We start from the raw sequence: 15265 nt of genomic DNA, 5'->3' as shown, positions 1-15265 counted from the left end.
AGGTCGCCGCGGTCAGATTAATTCAAGACCCGAGCACATGAGAGATCTTCAGAGTTAAAACAAAACTTCGAAATTCCTCGCATGCTTTTACATAAGCACTTATAGTGCAGAAAGGAGACCTTAAGGCCACCGCTCGTCATTTGAAAGTCAAAAGTTCACTGTCCTCACACATATCTATCCTGTACTGTCCTGCGAGTCTAGAGCTAGGTGCTCCGAATCCTAGCGACGACGGACACCAACCTAAATTCATAGGTTGCACTGGATTCCGGTAAGGAGCGGAAGCAGGACTCCATAATTCAAAAAGATGGCAGTATTCGCGGGTACTCAGGCTAGGGTTGGCAGAGGATACAATAAGAAAATATTCATACCTTCCTCCGTCACAGTCAGATTTAGCGGGGTCCAACTTGAACCTTTACTAAATAACGTCAATTGAATGGTAACATGGTTTCCAAAAGATAGAGAGCCGAAATGCTAACAGTCGCCAATCAAAAGTCAGTCCCTTTTTAATAATGAATGAGTAAGATCTCATGATGGTAACCTTGTCATTATGAGCTAATCGAATCTGTATCACGAATTAATCAAGCGAGGATAATATCTTGGACCAACCAACTCACATACTCATTAGTGCGTACGCAGCATCTCCTCGAGTCCAGCCTTCCACATCGTCAAATCGCCGTCCCACTCATTAAGGCGCCTCATATTTCCTCCTTTTGCAATCGAGCTACGAACGAGCATTTCGCCGAACTTGTGTCTGCAATATCCATGGTGCGTAATGCAGTACCAGATGATACCTTTCGTGGATAGGGCCTCTCCCCAAGTTTCGCGGCACCCTTCCGCGCAGGTTGGGATTATGTTCAACAGCCGAAGAAGCGTACGCCAAATCATTCGCGGCAAGTAGAGCCATAGAGGGGGGTCGAGCCCTAAACCGGACTATGGGTAGATTCTAAGCCGGTAAGCCAATGACGTACAAATAACATCCGTTGCATGATCCGAGATGAGCGCGTTGCTGCGGCCGCCGTTGCCGTCGATGACCCATCCTTGTGAGTTCTGTGACATTGCAGCAGAAATTCTTTCCTTGAACTCGTCATCTGAAGAGGTTGCCCACCCGGGTCGCCAAAAAAGTGCGTCCACGGAAATATGTGGTATATTGAGTTTAGTGGCAATGTACGCGCTGACGGTTGACTTGAAAAAGATGTTTCCAAGGCTTGGATTTTATATATATTCAAGCCTACCTTGCCAACTCCTGCCAGGTACCCATGAATCAATGAGCAATGAGGCCACGAGCAAATGACGGGCGCACCACTATTGCCCACAACATGTACTCTATAGTTGCCCTTACCGTCACCAAGTAACGACGGGATGTTCATAGTGTGAGACTGTGAGTTATAAAGTAACAGCCTTTGAAGTCAGAAGCTCTTTCCTATCATGCATCAAATGCCGCTGTTTTCACACGGGTGAACAGCTTATGATCGAAATCAGCTATGACACATACATGGTAACATGATGAGCAGAAAACAAGGAGCAAGCAACGCCTGTCTGTGATGCAAACCTATTAAATTTCCTCCATGTCATCGTCCTCGTCTTCATCCCCATATCACCGGAGACTCCTTCTGGAAGAGAACTTGGTCTGGGGACGTTTTCATATTTCATCCGTTCTCTAGACTTCAGTTCTGAAAAACAACCGTAACTGAAATCAAATACCCCATCTTTGGCGAACACGTCGGAACTTCAGCTCCCACTGCATTCCATTGTACGCTCTAATTCAAGAAGGACCTCTTTGGGATATGTTCGGGCTGCTGGGTGCGCTCGCGCAGTGGCTTGATGCTCCATCAGGGTTGCTCGCGAAAGAGTCTGCAGAGAAGATCCAGGAGTTGGTTACGTGGCATACGCACCATACGCTATAATGTGCCCTTGGCAGGTTTGGGTCGAAATTTGGGTCGAAATTTCTACGAGTTGTCAGCGACGATTATCCGAACGATCCACTGCTCAGCCTGTCAATGCCTGCGCGACTAGTGCCACTTCTAACATGCGGATCTGCCTCCCTAGTCATATTTTCGAGCTCGTTTGCGCATTTGTGACCTCGTTGAAAAGAGGACGCAAATCACGTTCATGTCAATGCGTCAAAAGACGTTGCATCAGCATGTTCCGAGATGAGTGTGTCGCTGTGCCATCGATGACGGAGGGCACACGGAGGGCACGCGGAGGGCACGCGGGATTCATACTCCTCGAGTTATTCACTTCTTCCCCTGTTTATCACCCTGTCCAGCACTTGAATTTCGTGTTCTCCTGCTGGATCACGCTCATCGGTCGCCCTTCTGTTGAAGGAACACTTCGGTTTGTCAATAGCGAGCAGGTCACAGTATTGTACGATTGAGTAAAAGATACGACTTACACTCGCATGCTGCCCTCCTGTTGGCTTTTCATACGTTTTGAGAGCAACCATTGATATAATGACACCTGTGCTCGCAATCTGACTGATAGAGTGAGACCAGCATGTTCAATGGCCCAGCGACCAAAACCGTGACGGACCTTTGAATCCAGGGCATGACCTATCTAAATAAGATCATAAGCGGCAGTCCCCGACTTTTCATAAGATTCAACTCGATCTACCGTGATTGGTACACACTGACACAATGGTCTCCACGACGTTGATCTCATCTGTCCCACAACATGTCTCCCCTGAGGAACACAGAAATATCGTAGGATCGACTCCTACATCGTTCAACGACATCCCTCCCGTGCTGCGTCACAAGGAGGACAATGTACGCGTGATGCTCGATCCTCCCCTCCACACATTCACCGAACAAGATTGCGCGAATGGAACGTTATTCGTGATTGAGAAGTAGTTATATTAATAAATCACACATCATCCCTTTATTCTGATGTGTATCTCGTCCCCCACAGCGCCCTTGTCTTCATGTCATCGACTGGGGTCGGATTTCAGGTCCCGTACCCTGCCATCACCCTACACGCAATTGCGCGTCCAGAATCTGGACCGTCGATATATTGTCAGCTGGACGAGCTCACAGGAGAACCTGGAGCAACTGAGTCACCTGAAAATGATGAAGCCTCCGACATGCGAGAGCTGAGCATCATCCCGTCAAACCCTGCGTCTCGTAAGTTTTCTGAGATCGAATCGCGTCACACGTGCTGATAGCAGTTATCTGATCAGTGGAGCCGATATTCGAGGCAATGTCTCTCTGTGCTTCCCTCCACCCAGATCCAAACGTTTCAGATGACGATGACTTGGACGAAGCATTTATGGATGAGAGCGCCTTCGAGACGTTTACGGGTGAAGAGGGCGATGAGCTCAGTGAAGTTGGTCGGGTGCGCAGTGATTTCGTCACCAACAACCGTTATGCACCGTACTAGACACCTCACGCAGGCGGCTCTCGAGCATCTGGAGTCGATCATCGATGATCCATATCATCCAAACAAGAATGGCGTCAATGGCGCTGGTGAAGATGTTGAAAGCGAAGGCGATGGAGGACATTGATATTTTCAATCTTAAACACACGGCACGAGCAAAAGTATATATTTCACCAATGAAAGATCGACGCATAATCCAGACATCATGATCCAGTACATGACCATTCGAATCAACAAATCATTTATTTACGACTTGAAACCCTTGGGCCGAACATCAGCGGACAGTGTTGTTTTTGGTGCGACAATTGGTAGTGGTCCCCAGTCAAATGTAGCAGCGGGGGCTTTTGGTGCGGGCGTCGGAGAAGCCTCGAGACTCTCCGACTTGAGCATAGCTGCCGATTTAGCTGAAGATCCATGTCTTGGAGTCCGTTGTGGGCGACGCAAAGAGGATGCCATGTAAGACGTAGAATCGTCGTAATTGATAGACGTTTCTGGCGACCATCCACCTTGCGTGAATGTAGGGGTGTTGAACGCAGGCAAGGCACTGTTAGGAAGGGAAATGAAACTAATAGAAGCAGGTGTATTGGGCTCTTGCTTCACCGCTGCTCTGCTTGGCGTCAGGAATGACGTAGGCGTGGGTTTGGATGCTGCCTTGTTGTTAAGCAAGGGCTCCTTCCTTACCGCCAGTAGAGCCCGTTTTAACTTCTGCGCAGAGCGTTCGGCGTTCAATGCAGCAGCCGTGGTGACCGCTACATGGGGAATTACAGCCGATGGCTTCTTAACGCTTGACTCTGAGAGCCGTTTGTCTCGTGAGCTAAGGACATTAGAAGGTATATCCAGCTTTCTCATTCGCTGCTGGAGCTTGGAGACGTCCCCGCTTTGTTGCGTGATCGAGATATCGATGTTGCGGAAGGTACGGTTCACGGTATCCAAAGATGGTGCCCTGTAACCAAATGATTAGACGTTGACTGCATTGTAGGATTGAAAACGTACTTTAGGCTCGGTTTGCCTGCCTTTAGCTCAGCAAGCCTCTTTTTAGAGGATTGCAGATGGTCCTCGAGCTTCTGTACACGGTCCCCAATCGTCTGTCCATGAGATCAGCATACTATCCTGTCAATCAGAGAGAACTGTACCCTTATATCCCTCCGTAGCTGCGACTGAGTCTCCAGATATTCCGGTCCAAGGGTTCTGATCTTGAGCATCTTCGCAAACTCACTGTCCGTCTGAGCTCGAGTAAATCGAATGATTTCCTCCTTTCTCGTTCCCGCTGTATACTATGCATTAGACACTGATAATCTTGATCTCAGCATGAATGACTGACCTTTCAACATACTACTCTCAAGTTCCTTTAGCAATTGTTTGAGAAGCTTCCGTTGCTCTTTTATCTTTTTGATGTCACCTTGGACTTCAGTCATTACACGACCATACTCCTTGATATCTCCAGGCGCCCATTTCGTTGCATCTGCTAGGTCTGCTTTCACATGAGATTGTCCTGGTGTTTTCTTTGACTTGAGTTCGGCGGCTTGCTGTGTTGCACGCGCTGCCATAGTTTTTAGCTAATCAAAGGGTGAGCCTTCAGTTTGAATCTGTGTATCAAAGACTTACGTTGTCGAGTTCCCAAGTTAGACGTGAGACCATAAACGAGCACTCAGACTGCATGCCTTGTTCGATGGGCGGAGCTGGCGGAGATATAGAAGGAGGGGGAACTGTAGGTAGCAGTGGACCTGGAGACAGAGACGTGGAAGCAGCGAGTACAGCCCCATGTGGCTTGAAGCTACTGAAAACTCCAGGAGGCGGATGAGTAAGAGCAGGAGGCGCTTCCGGTGTTTTGGCTGGCGTGCCGAAGATGCTGGGAGACGCAGGACTGGGACTCTCGCTCGGCTTCGGAAAACTGAAGAAACCAGCTGGAGGGGGCGTAAAGACCGGTGGGGTTAGAGTCTGAGACTGAGTTGGAGCTGGGGCGCTGAAGATGCTTGGCGATGCAGTAGCTGGACCACCGAAGATGCTAGACGGTGCAGGAGGTGCAGTAGTTAGCAGGGGCTTCGGAGGTAGTGTAAATGCCGATGGCTTAGGCAGTGCTGTGATGACTGGCACACTCGCACTCTTGCCGAACAGAACTGGGGGCGTTCTGGGCCGGGAGGAATCAGATTCTGCGTCTTGCGTCACTGGGGGCACCCACGAGCCGAACTGCGGCCTCGGAGAGGCAGGATGCGGTACCACAGCCGGAGGTGCTGATTTTGCTTGGGGTAGGAAACTGGGAGCTTCCACGTCTCCGGTGAGGGGAGCATTTGCAAGAGGTGAGCTTTTGACCGGTCGAGTACCCGTCGTCCTGGGAGTTATAGCGAATGGGGAGGAGGCAGGAGGCTTTGGAAGAGGCGAAACCACGGGAGGTGTAGCACGTTGAGCTTCGGGTACGGGAGATCCAGGTGGCGTTGTACTCTGGTCCCTAACTGGAGATATCTTTCGAGGTGGAGGGGAAGGTGAAGCTGACAATGTAATGGTCGGTAACTCTGCTTTTGGAGTGGTCGATCGAGACCTTGCAGCAGATGATGGAATGGAAGAAGGGACCACTGTTGGCTCAGGCTCCCCTTCTTGCGTCTGCGCTTCCCGCTCCTCCTGATGTGTATCCCCTTCCTTTGGCTCTTCTTTATGCTCTTCCTGCCGTTTTCCCTGTTCCTCCCACTCTTCCTCTAGCTCCTCGGATTCTTCCTCCTGTTCCTCTTCTCGCTCGTCCTGTTCGTCTGGCAATTCAGATTCTTCAGATTCATCAGATTCATCATCAGAGATAAATGACTTCGTGTCGTCCTCAAGCTCCCCGTCCTCATCCGATTCTTCAACAGTCGAGTCCGCATCACCCTCAGCCGCATCTTCAGCAGTAATATCAACGAAGGATGAGGCCATCGAAGAAGAGATAGACTCCAAGGAAAGTTCGTGAGGCAAAGCCTTGTCCACAACTTTTGCCTCCTGCGCTTTCTCCTCGACCACGGGAAGCGGCGGAGTGGTTGTCCTAGGTGGCGTTTCCTCTTGCTTGACAGCCTCTTCCTTTGCAACCGGCATGGTAGGCGTAGACGGCTCTTCTACCTTGACATTCGCAACCTCTTTAGCGGGCGTCTCAGGCTCGGCAATGCGTACGGAAAATACATTGACAGATTTCATTTTCGAAGGTTCCTTGGCTTCGTCACCAGTACTCTTCAGTAACTCTCCAAATGACTTCGGTGCACCCGCAAACGCGCTGAAACCCCCGCCCCCACCTGACGCAAAAGCACTAAAACCACCCGTTTGAGGCGTCGAGAAAGCTGACTGAGGTGGGCTGGATGGGCTCTTGAACGCCCCTCCTGGCATAGATGACGCACCAAATGTAGGAGCTGGGGAACTGGGCGTCATGGTCCCAAACGGACTTTTCGTTACAGCGCCAGGCATCGACGACTGGCCGAAGGCTGGAGCCCCAGTAGTAGGTTTTGGTGGCGTCGAAGGGGTACTTGCTGCCAGAGCAAATGCAGAGACAGGTGGCTGTGCTGGCGCCGGTCTGTAAAACGGAGACTCTTTCGGTAGTTCTCCCAATCCGAACCCAGAGGAGGGTTTCATCGAGAATGAAGATGGAGATGGCTTCAAATTACTGAAGGCGCCCATTGTTGGAGCTGGCGCAGAACTTTTGAATCCAAACTCGATCTCTTCACCCCTCTGCGCAACAGGGGAAGGAGACCGGCTTTCGTCGCGCGGCACAGATGTTTCACGTGGAGCGTTAATTCCCTGGGTAGGCGTTGATGCATCGGATTTCGTAGCATTGGCTGCACTACCCCATACAGGCTTCTGAGCACTTGTATTGGAAGTAATAACTCCAAAAGCACTTGGTGCACCTGTTGCAAATGCGGCGAAGCCTCCGGAAGTAGGTGTTGGTGTTTGTGCAGTATTAGTGGCTGATCCGAAGGCCGGTTTACCAAAAGCCGACGTTCCAAAGCTGGATTGTCCAAACCCAGACTGTCCAAATGTACTCTTCCCAAAGCTAGAGTCAGGGGTGACTCCAAATCCGCTCTTCCCGAACGCAGAAGTAGGTGTAATAGCAGATCCAAAGGTCGGGGTACTTGCTGAGGTACTACCTCCAAATGCCGATGTAGTCGACGCACCACCGAACGCACCGAATGGGCTCTTTTGCTGACCTCCGTCACCGAGAGCTCCATAGCCCGTTGCAGGCTTGATGAGTCCACCTCCCACTGAATCACTTGTAGGAGAAGCTTGAGATGTAGCTGCGTTCCCAAAAATGGAGGGCCTTAAATCAGCACTCTGAGGGGCAGGGTTACCGCTGCCGAGTGAGAGCCGACCAAAGCCGGGTGTATCATCTGCAGCCATACTATCTTCTGCAGGCGCTAATGTCGGCGCACTCTGTGAAGGCGCGATGGGTTGTGCTCCTCCAAATCCGAACTCTGTCTGTCCGAACTTTGATGGTCCAACGGAGCCAAATGCCGCAAACCCTCCCGAAGTAGGCGCGGAATCAAAGGCAGACTTCCCACCTTGAGCCAACGAGGCTGATGGAGCGGCGGACCCAAACATGGGTGTAGGCTGTCCGAATGATGACTGACCAAATGATGATTGTCCGAAAGAGGGCTGAGCGAATACTGAAGTTGGTGACGACTGTCCGAACGCAGATGTTGTTTGCTGACCGAAAGCATTGGTTGTCGATGTCTGGCTAAAAGGAGACTGACCGAACGATGATTGTCCAAATGAAGGCTGCTTCCCGAACGCAGACGACTGGCCAAAATCAGGGCCTGTCTGAACGAAAGTTGACGCATTGGCAGAGGGTGGCGTGGGTTCAATAGGAGACGCATGCATGTCGTTGGACGGCTCCCGCATTATCGCGGTTGGCACGGCTGACAGTGTCTGAGCGTTCTCCATCATCGCTCCCGAGGACTTAGTTACCATGCCCGGGTAAGGTGTTCCCTTGATGTTGAGGACATGCCAACCTGCTAATGTCCCGTCTGATGCGTATGCATACATGATAGGTGAAGGTGGCAATTGGACACCCTCCCCGGACGCACTCGTGTGGTGGAACGGCTCAGTGCTAGTTATATCAAGTTCTAGGCCAACGAGGACGGTGTCGTTCATGTCCTTGTCCAACGGGAGGCTCGGCGTCGACGTTTCCTCAAGTAACAGATTCGACCAATTCTCTTCTACACATCCAACCACCCCAATGTCTGACGAAGTACTGTCTCCTATAAATAACAATATCTTTGCGGGATCCCATCCACGCAAACACACGATGAATGCACCAGGTGGCCGCAGCCCAGGCGAAGGGTAATACGGAGAGGAGAATTTAAAGTCTTGTGCAGAATTAGTTTTGCCATCAAGGGAGACATGGAAGTGAGTCTGTTCGACTTCTGGGTTGAGAGGCAACTGGGCGTAGATCGCATGGAAAGACGAAGTAGATAGCCAAGTCGTGGATATGACGCAGGCGTTAGATGCTGAGGGTGGGCTTGGAATGCTGGACTTTGGGGAAGAGGTAGAAGTAGGTGCGTATGTGACGATGGAGCCACTTCTCATACCCAGCGCAAGCTGCTTGCCCTTGGGAGACCAGGATACTGTACAAGGGTCAAAACATTAACATGTTATAGAAAGAAAACACGTACTTGATGCGGGAATGGTATTTGGTAAACTCCCTGCTACCCAACCTCCCACAGATGTAAGTTTTTGCACGTCGAGAAGCTCTACTGCTAAACCATTTGAGCCACCTTGAGAGTCCCGTAAGATAGCCACGAGTTCCGGAAGGTCTCCCGTATTCGGAGATATCGAAACAATGAAAGCAGAAGGCACCGCAGGAAGTGAATAAATGAGATTGATCGGACTGTCTCCAGGAGAGAATAGGTGTTCTGTGGCGTAAACCATAATAGACCCCTCAGCAAGCCCAACGACGAGTCTGGAGTCATTGGATGCAAATACAACTATATTTGGAGTGGTAGCACCCAAGGAAACCTTCCTTTGAGGTTGATACGGTCGGTCATCTGTATCGTTGGCAGTAGCAAATGCGGTACGAAGATCGCTGAGTGGCGACAGAACAAGGACTGCAAAGACACAATTCAGCAATGATTGCGAGGCATGTGGGCGTGTAGTATTGATACATACTTGTCCCAGAATTGGAATCTCGGCCCACTGCTGCAAACCATCCTCGAGAGTTTGCGACCGTAAATAAGGAGGCCCGGCCTGGGATGGGCGAAAGGTTTATGGGTTCTTGGGAAAGGCGAACACGAGCGCGCTTATTCAGTTGTCGAAGAACGAGAAACTAAATGATGAACAGTTCAAGAATATCCAAGGTAACAACTGAAAGATGGACGAACATCGGCATCCTTCTCCCCCGGCTCAGATGACGTTGTTTGAACGGGAGGAGTGGCTGTAGGCTGGATTTGTGAAATGTTTGACATGTAGAAAGCTTGCAGAAAGCTAACCACAAGGCTGCTCGTCGATTCGAGATACAATATTCTATTTGGCCCTGTGTCACGTGTCCTTGTAATAACGTTTGTAACTCCGACTGCTTTAGGTTGGCCCTCTGGAAGGACGTGCTCTCTTGAAATTTATCACTGCCCTTGTGCATTATTCTTCCTGAACCAACCTTGTAGGGGACTCTGTGAGTCCTTGCATAAATTGAAGAATGGGTTAATGGGTCAACCAAAGAACTTCCTGTGTGTAGACATAAATGCTGATGGCCCATGGCTCCTTTTGCGGCGGAGTTGTTGCTTGGTTCACGCCATGAAACACTCGCCATTGCTCGCCCTTTGCGACGCGTACAGGCCGGGGACTACGTCGTAGCACTATCATTTCTCTATTCGGCTCCTACCTTCGCATTCTTCCAACATATAGTTGCAGCATTGGCCGCATTGATGCTCCTGTTACCTGCGTCCTTTTTGCAGGCTCGTTTGATTCTGTTAATCCTACAGCTGCAACACCTGACAGCCGGGTGGTATTTTTGCTCGTGAGACATGGGACATCTGCAAGTATCCTGCATGGCGAGTTGTCGTGCACCATAGCTGCTGTTTTATTATCTATTCGTGGTAATACACATAAACCTTATCCCTTCTTCACAGATCACGAGAATGCAGTCAACTTGATTCAGTATGTGCTTTCAGGTGTTCTGACACACCTGGAACAGTCAAACGGCGCGCTCGTTATACCGATAGCTATTTTTTTCCACCTCCTTCGTCCTCGCTCTCCTAGAGTGCTGTTCACACTAGCGGTCTGGCACTAGAATGTCTCGCAATGATCGTGTAGAACCGCTTGGCCTCTTCTGCATAACAAAGCGGTGGAGTACCACCCTCTGTACCGCTGGTAACATTTGCAACGGATGATTATGTGCCTGATCATAATTTTACAAGTAAGTTGTCTTTTTTTGTTGTTTCTCGGCTTGAAGGTGCTTATGCGTCGAACAACTTTTTCCATTCAGCCCAAGCATTGACTCTCGCGTTGTACGACAGTCATCATCTGCCTGACCTCCCGTACGCACGGGGGTCTAGCTCATTCTTTGCCGTCGTTTACACGCCTGGTCATCACAGCTTGACATCGTGCAGGTGCGGCGTCGTCGTTTTCGCGATATACCGCCTTGGTGTCATCTCGGTTGTGATGCTTTTGAGAGCACACCCTGGTTGGTCTTCTTGGTTATCCGTCGCGTGCATAGCGTACAGCTCCGTGACGAGACCTCGCTCCCTGAGGGCGAAACTACAGATCATGCCTGGGAGTTTTTGAACGAGCTACACAGCGCTTGTTTCCTGACAACGCGGGCCTCTGGCCACAATATCGGACACATTTTACGTGGGTACAATGATTAAACACACTCGCAGGCATTGTGCAAAACGTTGAGACACAAGTGGGTGTTTTACCCACTGTCTCACGTCACAGCAGAATTCAATCATTCGGCAATGTGAGTGTCTCATTCCCGCGGCCTGTTGGTACGACGATGGAACCTAAGCTGCTGTCACGGTTAGCGCAGGCATGGTATGTGCGTAGCATTTGGCTTGCAGATCACATCTGGGGAAAATACAAATGACGTATCCGTGCCCTCAATGCTAATCCTTTCTCCCCAATTACATATTTACCGCATGGTTTGCGACCTTCCCTTTGATTCCTGGCTTCTTTAGTTTGTAGTTGAGCCATCGTGGTACTTGGGTTGTACTTCCTAAGTTACTACGGTACAGGCCCGGTCCTTCGCCCACTCCTTTACCCATGTCAGGCAAAACAAAATTCATCATTAACATAACGTATTGAAAAATATGAAAGATGATCGATGAGGCTTCAACATGATATACTTGAAGAATTAATGTCCAAGATGTTGTACAGATTTGCTTTGTTCCCGTATACGTTCAGCTTTGCCATTTGAATTACAAATTTCCGGCGTTGCGAAGGACTGGTAATCAATATTAATATTAATGATGTTGCTACAGCAAACTAACGTCGTCGTCGATAGGCTCTCAAAAAAAAATCGTAGTATTTTTATCTACATTGGAATATTACCATTTTCGAAAAAAAAATGAGTTATTATGAAGTGGATGCATTTCAAAATGTGGTGGGCAAAGGACCGGTCTCTAACTGTATATGTCCCTGAGCTTACATGTTGACTAGTAACGTAGATGTTTTGGACGTTTCTCCATCACATGCACGGCCAGTGCCAAATGCACAGCCAGTCACACACTCACCCCTTCTTTCAAACTTACCACAATCTCTCTTGCAACGAAACATAATGGCGGTCCCACACAATGCTCAGTCTGCCGCACTGCTCGCCCACGTCGCGGCACAATTGCAGCTCAATATCTCCTTCCTGGAATCTCAGAACTACATGTCTGCTGAAGACGCCGACAGCATGCGTGAAATAATATCACGCCTGCCCGGCGGCACAGGCCAGTCGGTTGTGACCACCAACTTTAACGTTATCACTCCAGCAGTCATGACTAGAGCCATCCCGCCTCCATCTGTACAAGCGCCCGCGGTATCGCCAATTTCCTCCCAGAAACCTAGATTCGCGAAAGCGATCTGGTCATACAATGAGGACGGGGGAGTAAGTTTGCTTCCTACCCAGTACTATCTTATCAGTATTTACTTTTGCAACCAGGAACCAAATGATCTTTCATTCGCTGCTGGCGAACTCATCGAAGTCATCTCGGAGAAGAACGAAGATTGGTGGCTTGGTCGCGCACGTGGTCGGGAGGCTCTATTCCCATCTAACCATGTCGAGAGCGTAGACATCCCCCAAGCCGATGCAGTTACGACAACTGCAAAGAAACCGTATAGGCCATTTGGCGCCGCTTTGCATGGGGTTGATCAGCCTCCCGCTGCAGGTGTAGGCGTCAACTCTGTTGGTCTGCAGGAAGCATCTGGTCAGGCAGACAAGAAGAATAAATTCGGAAAGTATGGTAACACGGTTTGTCTTATCGCCTTAAAATCAGGGGCGTAGGCTGACACAGGTTCGGTACTCAGATGGCCCACTCAGCCGCAGGAGGCGCTGGGTTTGGTGCTGGTAAGGAATCTATTGTGGAGAAATGCAAGTCGAATGTCACTAACGCGCTCTTATAGGTGCTGCCATTGGCGGTGGTTTGATCAGAGCAATTTTCTGATATGGGCATGGCACATGGTTTGGAACTTTGGATATCACATGGACCTAGTATTGACAGTGTCTATTCATAATCACCCACTGTGTCTTCAAGTATATTGACAAGCGAGTTAATATCCGCAATGCTGTGTCGCCTCCTTCTTAATGAGATTAGTGCCAGAAGGGTCGATGAAGGCCGACGTCGCAGCAGGCGTGCTTATGCTCGATTTATGCAAAGTCACTCGCATACCTAGGCTTCAGGGCCTTGAATGCACCTTCCCCCCGGGGCCCTTGGCCTCCTTGCCCGAGCTGTACCCGAATTTCTTTGGAGACTCAACCGTTCATCTGGGTCAATTTCCCTCGCCCGATGTATACACTTCACTGTCCAGCATCCGATTCAACGAGGAGCTCACACTCTACGGTGACCGAACATTCGTATCTCCACTGATAACGGATGATCTCGATGAAATAGTATATCCCACGTCATGTTTCACATCTGGTGCACTTACCTACTTACGCCCCCTGACAAAAGACATGAAAGCTGCGTCCGGAGAATAGACTGGCAGGCTTAGATCCCGTCACGGGGGTTGTTCGACATACTCGACGCAATTAAGCTACCCTTGTTTGTCTTGACGTCTGCTGTACGGACTCACGTTCCTCCTGTTGTCATACAAAACGATTTAACTCGGTTGATTTTCGTGAGATAGATGGTAGTTTCGAAATGCACAAGACATTGGGCTGGATATTCCGGCGATTTTTCTCTCTAGCCATCCCCTGAGCTTACACGGCTTCAATTATATCAGTGGGGTGCATTGTGCTACGGAGTGCTACAGAGCACTCTGTAGCAAGTTATGTTTCCCTGATGATATTCTCGCGAAGTACTGCGCCTCCAACCGTCCGGCCGTGAACTAAGATCCATCTAGCCAATAAGAACTTAAGTTCGGTACCATATCGTGCATCAGAGACTACCAGTCGCTCCTTCAAGTCAACAACCTATCAGAGTTAATCGTAGAGACGAGTGGGAGACAACCTTGAGGCTGACATCTAGATCGAGAATATTACTAACAGCAGTGCACGCGTCAGTGCTGCGCAGTATGACGGGTAACGCGTCTTGATTATGAATGACCCGTACGCACATACAGCTAGTCCAGACTCCACACCTATCTTAGGCTCCTGTGATATGATTGATCCACTTAAACGTAAGACAACAGACGATATAAACTACATATGGCCAAAGTACAGGGGTAGTATGGTATAGAAAACACTGAATAGAAGATGGGTCCAGAAAAAAAAGTTCGTGTATACCACATTTAATGCTAGATCTGTTTTAACCTCCAATCAAACGTCATCTTTTCTGCTGCGCTTCTCCACGAGTGGAGCAGCACCTAATTCCACATCATGCTCAACAAACCTTCCTCTTTCACCCGGGGTGGGGGCGCGCTCCTTTCCTTTGCGGCTCGGATGGCTCCAAGACAAAAATTTGGTCTTCTCCTGTGGTGCAGTCGCCGCCGTATCGTCTGACATGCCCGCGCCAGGCTTAACCTGTTGCGAATCTTTCTTAGGCACACTCTGACCCGTTCCCTGCGCTTCATCTGCCTGCATCTTCAAGAATTCATCCCCTCTTATCCTTAAAAACTCCTCCAGAAGCGCGGCGTTCCTTGAATTCGCCTTGAACACGGCCATGACAACATCGCCCGCTACGGGCACTAGGCCGCTCAAAGCCGATATTGCATTGTTGAGGAGCATGCGGCGCACGAGCCAGCCTGGTAGTTCAGCTTGCCTTGCTTTGCGGACGACCAGGAAATAATTAAGTGTGACATCGGCAACATCGCCAGCGCCAGGGATAATACCGATAATGAAGGTCCAGCCAAATCGCAGGCCACAAATGGAGAAGCCTTTGTCTAGGTAATGGGCACGGCGCTGCACCGACTTGAGAATCTTTGCATCACGTGCTGAAAGGCCGGGAGGTATCGCACGCTTGAAAATAGTAAGACCTGAGTGTATCGGAATGAAGGGTTAGGGTGCGCCACCTTTCTGCGGCGTTGTTTGCCGTGCTTGTCAGTATAAAACTCGTACAACGGGTCTTCGGGTCGGTATTGCTCGAGGTTCTTTTCAAATAGCCTCGTACCTGCCTTTTGAAGGTAGGAGGTCATGATGGGGAGAAAGAAGAATGGAATGAGCGACCGTGATGCATTGTTGCATATATAACAAGATGCACCTGACAAGTCAAGAATCTCGGCTACAACTTTTTGTATTCAAAGTACGATTTTGGTGACAAAACTGATCTATATTTGGTATTGATGTAATCTGAGAATATATAATGAAATTTAGATA

At 49.6% G+C, this 15265-nt stretch overlaps 5 protein-coding genes across 5 annotated transcripts; 2 read left to right on the top strand and 3 right to left on the bottom strand.

Annotated features, from left to right (window-relative positions):
* Positions 1 to 134: 134 nt before the first annotated feature.
* EDB93DRAFT_1337662 (uncharacterized protein) lies at positions 135 to 1367 on the bottom strand (the record flags this gene model as incomplete). Its single annotated transcript, XM_041455370.1, has 4 exons — positions 135 to 562; positions 615 to 920; positions 969 to 1182; positions 1233 to 1367. The coding sequence occupies 3 exons, from the start codon at positions 1365 to 1367 to the stop codon at positions 622 to 624; spliced, it is 648 nt and encodes a 215-aa protein (XP_041307000.1). The 3' UTR covers positions 135 to 562; positions 615 to 621.
* A 1266-nt stretch (positions 1368 to 2633) lies between these two features.
* Positions 2634 to 3372, top strand: EDB93DRAFT_1086493 (regulator of volume decrease after cellular swelling-domain-containing protein; the record flags this gene model as incomplete). The annotated part of the gene is made up of 3 exons (XM_041445975.1): positions 2634 to 2842; positions 2905 to 3116; positions 3173 to 3372. 3 exons carry the CDS (start codon positions 2634 to 2636, stop codon positions 3370 to 3372), a joined length of 621 nt encoding a protein of 206 aa, XP_041306999.1.
* Positions 3373 to 3579: 207 nt separating this feature from the next.
* EDB93DRAFT_1328847 (uncharacterized protein) lies at positions 3580 to 9804 on the bottom strand. Its single transcript, XM_041455125.1, has 8 exons — positions 9696 to 9804; positions 9484 to 9640; positions 8991 to 9422; positions 4975 to 8942; positions 4691 to 4925; positions 4503 to 4636; positions 4363 to 4454; positions 3580 to 4312 (listed from the first exon to the last, which is right to left on the bottom strand). The coding sequence occupies exons 1-8, from the start codon at positions 9777 to 9779 to the stop codon at positions 3616 to 3618; spliced, it is 5799 nt and encodes a 1932-aa protein (XP_041306998.1). The 5' UTR covers positions 9780 to 9804; the 3' UTR covers positions 3580 to 3615.
* Positions 9805 to 12085: 2281 nt separating this feature from the next.
* EDB93DRAFT_1086639 (SH3-domain-containing protein) lies at positions 12086 to 12956 on the top strand (the record flags this gene model as incomplete). Its single annotated transcript, XM_041445983.1, has 4 exons — positions 12086 to 12400; positions 12455 to 12763; positions 12820 to 12859; positions 12916 to 12956. The coding sequence occupies 4 exons, from the start codon at positions 12086 to 12088 to the stop codon at positions 12954 to 12956; spliced, it is 705 nt and encodes a 234-aa protein (XP_041306997.1).
* A 1070-nt stretch (positions 12957 to 14026) lies between these two features.
* EDB93DRAFT_1149610 (uncharacterized protein) lies at positions 14027 to 15149 on the bottom strand. The gene is made up of 2 exons (XM_041449635.1): positions 14965 to 15149; positions 14027 to 14911 (listed from the first exon to the last, which is right to left on the bottom strand). The coding sequence occupies exons 1-2, from the start codon at positions 15082 to 15084 to the stop codon at positions 14270 to 14272; spliced, it is 762 nt and encodes a 253-aa protein (XP_041306996.1). The 5' UTR covers positions 15085 to 15149; the 3' UTR covers positions 14027 to 14269.
* Between the last annotated feature and the right edge of the window lie 116 nt (positions 15150 to 15265).

The sequence above is a fragment of the Suillus bovinus genome (genome assembly GCF_016758785.1).
Source record: "Suillus bovinus strain UH-Sbo-P2 chromosome Unknown EDB93scaffold_33, whole genome shotgun sequence".
Classification (NCBI taxonomy): domain Eukaryota; kingdom Fungi; phylum Basidiomycota; class Agaricomycetes; order Boletales; family Suillaceae; genus Suillus; species Suillus bovinus.
This window is presented reverse-complemented; position numbering and strand designations above follow the sequence as displayed.

Coding starts and splice junctions, on each gene's coding strand:
- EDB93DRAFT_1149610 (XM_041449635.1), bottom strand. CDS start 15,084: ATGACCTCCTACCTTCAAAAGGCAGGTACGAGGCTATTTGAAAAGAAC. Junction 14,912..14,964: donor ACGGCAAACAACGCCGCAGA/AAGGTGGCGCAC, acceptor CTTACTATTTTC/AAGCGTGCGATACCTCCCGG.
- EDB93DRAFT_1328847 (XM_041455125.1), bottom strand. CDS start 9,779: ATGTCAAACATTTCACAAATCCAGCCTACAGCCACTCCTCCCGTTCAA. Junction 8,943..8,990: donor AAATACCATTCCCGCATCAA/GTACGTGTTTTC, acceptor ACCCTTGTACAG/TATCCTGGTCTCCCAAGGGC. Junction 4,926..4,974: donor TAACTTGGGAACTCGACAAC/GTAAGTCTTTGA, acceptor CCCTTTGATTAG/CTAAAAACTATGGCAGCGCG.